Source organism: Peromyscus californicus, unplaced genomic scaffold, assembly GCF_007827085.1.
Source record: "Peromyscus californicus insignis strain IS unplaced genomic scaffold, ASM782708v3 Scaffold_4__1_contigs__length_199733344, whole genome shotgun sequence".
NCBI lineage: Eukaryota > Metazoa > Chordata > Mammalia > Rodentia > Cricetidae > Peromyscus > Peromyscus californicus.
In genome coordinates this window covers 188991906-188997236 of record NW_026294562.1, presented here as the reverse complement: position 1 = coordinate 188997236, position 5331 = coordinate 188991906, and the positions used below count along the sequence as shown (strand labels likewise).

At 37.0% G+C, this 5331-nt stretch overlaps 1 protein-coding gene across 1 annotated transcript; it reads left to right on the top strand.

The window, feature by feature from the left end:
* The first annotated feature begins 2945 nt into the window (after nt 1–2945).
* On the top strand, nt 2946–3992 carry LOC128124238 (vomeronasal type-1 receptor 4-like). Its single transcript, XM_052760416.1, has one exon. It carries the CDS (start codon nt 2946–2948, stop codon nt 3990–3992), a length of 1047 nt encoding a protein of 348 aa, XP_052616376.1.
* Nucleotides 3993–5331: the final 1339 nt, after the last annotated feature.

The window sequence follows — 5331 nt, the reverse complement described above, 5'->3', positions numbered from 1 at the left end:
GCCTCACCTGAGGTGGGTGGCCCCAGAATGACTGGCTCAGTTACTACCCAGGCCTATAACCAGGCCGACCCTAACATCTACCCCATTTAGGACATGCTGCAGCTTTTGAAGAGACTGGTCCTATGAAACAATACTGGGGAATCTCTAAGACTCAGCAGCCACGGAATATCCCAGAGGACTTCGAGTGAGAATCCAGTGATGATAGCGTACAGGGGCCTTGAACCAGACCAGTGACACCTTGTAGTGAACATTTGCTAGTAATGCTAATAGGAAAAAAGGATATAATATATGACACATTGAGAGCCCCAATGCCACCAGGATGAATGAAGAGGTGTTGGTGAGGTGGGATAGAAGGAGAAGCTAAGAGAATTTTTGTTTGCTTTGTTCTTGTTTTTGTTTTTCTGCTTACTTGCTTCCTTGATTGTTTTTTTTTTTCTTTTATGGGAAGGCACTGCAGGGTGAGGGGTAGAAATGCAGGGATGAGGAGGTGAACAGAATTGGGGTTGAATGATGTGAAACTCACAAATAATCAATAAAGAAGTTAAAAATTAAAAAAAAGTTGTATTTCCTATGTGTATGATCATCAGCAGATGAGCAAAAACATCAATAAAGAACATGTTTGTGATACTGTTCTGGTTAACTTTTCAGTGATCTCATCTCTCAGTTAGCATCAGTGTTGACAGAAATTGGAACATGTTTGTTGCAATATCAGTCTCAAACTGTGATTCCATGAGTTTCATGTGCAGACACCGGCTGCCATTCTTCCAATAACCTTAAACCAAACTCAATTTCTTCTTTGTCTGAGATTTGTACATTTTCAAATAAGGAAACAAAACTCATACCCATACATCTCATGGTAATGTCACAAGGGAAATATCACTTAGAATCCAAAGATGAATTACAAAACAATACTGTAAGATTTCAAGGATCTACTCATATGCAGAATTCTATCCTGTGTCTGTATTGATTAATTGATCAAGAACTGTAACTGGGCAAATGAGGATGGTCTGCAGGTTGAAGTATCCAAGACTATTAGTGGGTTATAACCACCACTTTTCTTTGATTTCTTTGATGTTAAAAAGAAATTTATTTGGGCTGTCATTCTTAGGACTCACGTTATTGGCATGTAGGGTTTTTTTTTTTTTTTTTTTTTGTATTTGCTCCCCATAAGCAGAAGTGACCAGACTTCTGAGTGTTTGTGGTGACATTCACAGGCATTGCCAGGCCATGAAGTTCTTAGTTTACCCAGAATTATAACCATCTTTTGTGTTGCCAACTATATTTTCCTTTATTATTTTTCATTTTAATTATCTTTTGTATTTTTGTTAGTAATTTTTAATTAGATAAGAGTAGCAGGTTTCTTTTAAGCTTTTTTTTCTATTTAGTGTTTTGATTGAACCAATCACACTTTTTTCCCATCTGTCCACCCATATACAGCATATGTGATCCAGGCACACTTCTTCTATGCTGTTAACATTGTATGTTCTCATTTTCACTGGTCTCTCATAGAGTCTCTTTTTAATCCTCTTAAAGGCTCCATACTAACTTTTGTGGCCTTGATACACAGTCACTCCCACGTAATCACATATTTTAAAAATGATAAGCTAAGAAACAACATTGAGACAGAATGTACACTATTGATCCTTCTTAGCCTATATTACCTCACTTACTAGAATACTTTCTATTTTCAGATGTAGCCACTTTCTAGGGAGTTTCCAGTCCCAGAGCATGGACAAAGAGAAACTGCTACTATCTGGTAGTCCCTAAGGTCTCAGCTCATCTCTGCACTTTCTTTTAACTTCTTCAGATTTCAAGATTCACTGGTAATTTTTTCCCAGTTCTTGATTGTCCTGCTGATTGGCCAGCTAACTGTCTTTGCATAGCAAATCAGTAAGTGGAACATTTTTTCCCTTCCTGAGGCTTCTTGGTTCAGCCTGGTACTGATTCACAGCTGCTTCTGCCTACTTCTTCAAGGGGATCTCACCCTTCTTAAGAGGGCTACACACACATTCTCCTGCAGGAAGAGTACTGCATCCTGAGAGTCTCCTCCCACTACACTGATTGGATGTTTAACCGACTGCCATCTTACCTTGTGTTTACACTCAAGACTTTTGACTGGTGCCTGATTATTCTAGACATAGTTTCAATAGAGACAATGAATATTTCCCCATTAGATATCATTCTTCATATAGTGATCGTCTCCTTGCCATTTCTGCTGACTTATTTAGCCTATTATTATTCTGTTGAGTATTTTTGGGATTTCATTGCATTGAATGTCCCAATGCTCTTACAGTCCTAACCTGTGTGTGCACATGTGTGTTTGTTTGTGTGTGTCTATTTGTTGTGACTTTTCATAAGAGCTAGCTCTTAACTTAATGAGATAAAAGTTGTCATTTAACCCATAATTTGAATACATTCTACGCTGCTAACAAATTTTCTATGCATAACTGTAGATATATTCTGGATGATATTATAAGTTTTTCATTAATCATCTTTTAATTTTAGATAAGATATACTGTGAGAATTGATGTTTTTGAGTTTGGTTATAGATACTGAAATTGCCTTCTTTTATACTAAGTCTAGAAAATATCAGTATATTTTTGTTGTCTTATATTTTGCTTGATATTATTGGCTCTCACTTTCCATTGCTTCTCACAGGCCAAATATCCTTACCCATAATGCTGCTTATTCAATGGTTATGAAGGCATATCAATGATACATATATGTGTGCTGAGGCCTTTTGAAACCTTACAGTAGTGTGTTATAAGTAATAATTTTTTCTGGCATTAACTTTGAGAAATTCTTGTTATGTAGTCTAGGCTGAGATGTTACTCCTGAGATCTAAGAAACATTCTGATTTAGTTTCTCTGTATGTCTTTGGATTACTAATACTTTTCATTCATTTTGACCAGAGAAAAGGCTTTGGCCATTGTCTAAAGAGAATCATGCCAGGTCATAGAATAGACTTCTGGAAATCGGCCATCAAAATCATTTTCTTGTCACAAACTACAGCTGGAATTCTGGGAAATTTCTCTCTTCTTTACTACTATCTAGTTCACTATGGAGAGAGCAAATTAAAGCCCACAGATTTGATTCACATGCACCTAAACACCGCCAATGCTTTGTTCATTCTCCCTGCAGGAGTGCCAAATACAATGGCAGCTTTTGGGTTGAAGCGGTTTTTAAATGATCTTGGGTGCAAATTAATTTTGTACATTCAGAGAGTTGGCAGGACTGTGTCCATTGGCACCACCTGCCTCTTGAGTGTTTTCCAAGCCATCACCATCAGTCACAAGGAATGTTGCTGTAAGGATCAAAAAATCAAAGCTTCAAAGTATATTGGCTGCTCCATTGCCATTCTCTGGGTTTTATACATGTTGATAAATGTCATTTTCCCAGTGTACCCACTTATTGAAAGGAATAGTAGAAATCTGACAAGAAAAAGAGACTTTGGATACTGTTCCACTGTAGAGAGTAATGAAATCAATGACTCACTCTATTCAGCACTGGTGGTGTGCCCTGAAATCTTCTTTTCTTTGCTCATGGCCTGGTCTAGTGGTTACATGGTTGTCATTCTGTACAGACACAAACAGAAGATTCAACACATGCGTAGCACTCGTGGTTCCAGCAGAATCTGTTTTGAGTCCAAAGCCACCCAGAGCATCCTGGCCCTGGTGTCTACCTTGCTGGCTTTTTATACTCTCTCCTCCATCTTACAAGGCTGTGTCGCTCTTCGGTATAATCACAATTGGTGGGTGCTCAACATCAGTATCCTCGCTTCTCTAGGTTTTCCCTGTTTTGCCCCATTTGTTCTTTTAAATTGTTACTCTGTGGTTCCTAGACTCAGTTTGGCCTGGATAAGGAATAAAATCTTTCATTCTTATTTTAAGTATGTAAATGATATTTTTTTGTGCTATCCAGGTGGTTACCATCTCCATCACAATGTCAGTACAGAAAGTGAAGGAGTTAGTGTCTTGTCTTTTAACAATTAACCAAAATGATAAACTGGGAGCTTTGTCAGCTGGTTTAATGAGCAGCCTACATGAGCTTATCCCATTGTAAGAGGATTACCTTACTTTTCAACTTACCCCTGCTAGGCTTCCCTTTGTTTTGCTGATGTACAAAGGAACTAGCAAAATCCTCTCAATAAAGGTGCCTTTCTTCCCACTTTCATTCTCTAGGGCATCCTGAGAGCTTGGTTATTTCACAGACAGCTTATGGGTCTTACAGTCTAATGGTAAAGAAAACTGAAATCATGGCTGACTATGAAGTTATGCTTCAGGAGTCACTGGTCCATTCACAACAGCTCTAGCCTGCACCAGTACCAGAAAAGTTCTTCAGCCATAGCTTCCCAAATACCCTGCTTTTAGCTGCATTTGAGGCAATCAGGTTGGCTTGCAAAGCTTATAGCAATAATCCTCAACAAGGTCTCAGAAAAGAGCATCTTCCACTTAGTGAAAATATATGATCAATGGAAATTAATGATCATTTTGATGTTATCTTGAATTTTATATGTCAACATGTTTTAGAAATTTTTTTTCTATGAACATCAGGGAGATTAGTCTGTAAATTTACTTTATTGTTATCTGGTTTGGAATCACTGAAATGCTGGATTAATCAATAGATTGGAAGTCAATTAATAATGAAATTATAGAAGTCTGTTTGGAAGTTCTTAAAAAACTAAAAAAGAACTACTATTTGACACACCTAATCTACTTCTGGGCCTATACCCTGTGAACTCCATATACTTCCACAGAGATATATGCAAATCCATTTTTATTGATGCTGTATTTATTATATCGAGGAAATTCAGCCCAGCTATATATCCATAAACAGATAAATCCATAATCAAATGTGTTTTCATATATAAAATAGACTATTATTCAACTACAGTGATAGAAGAAATCACAAAAAGTGTAGGAAGTTTGATGGGCTTTTAATGAATAGTATTAAACCAGGTAACACCAACTCAAAAAGAAACTCACATCATCTACTTCATATGCAGATCTTATACTATATGGTTCAAATGTTTACATGTAAGTAGGTAAGTTTAACTTTATTATGACACTTAGAAAGGAGACCCAAAAAGGTAATGTCAGGCAAAGTGGCAGTAAGGTAGTTGTGTGAGAGTATATCAAGTTAGTTATTTTTCTGTCTTCAACTCTGCCAATTTCTTATTCTGCAGTGGATAAAGGCATACAAATATACTTGTTAGTGACAGTGTAAAACCCTAAGCAAAGCTCTATGGCTACAGTATAGCTATTCTAACTGTATAACACTAAATTGAAATATAAAGAATTGGGTCTAGGCAAGTGTTCATTTGAGTAGCTA

What these genes read in the sequence shown, in the direction of transcription:
- LOC128124238 (XM_052760416.1), top strand. Translation starts at nt 2,946, where the DNA reads ATGCCAGGTCATAGAATAGACTTCTGGAAATCGGCCATCAAAATCATT.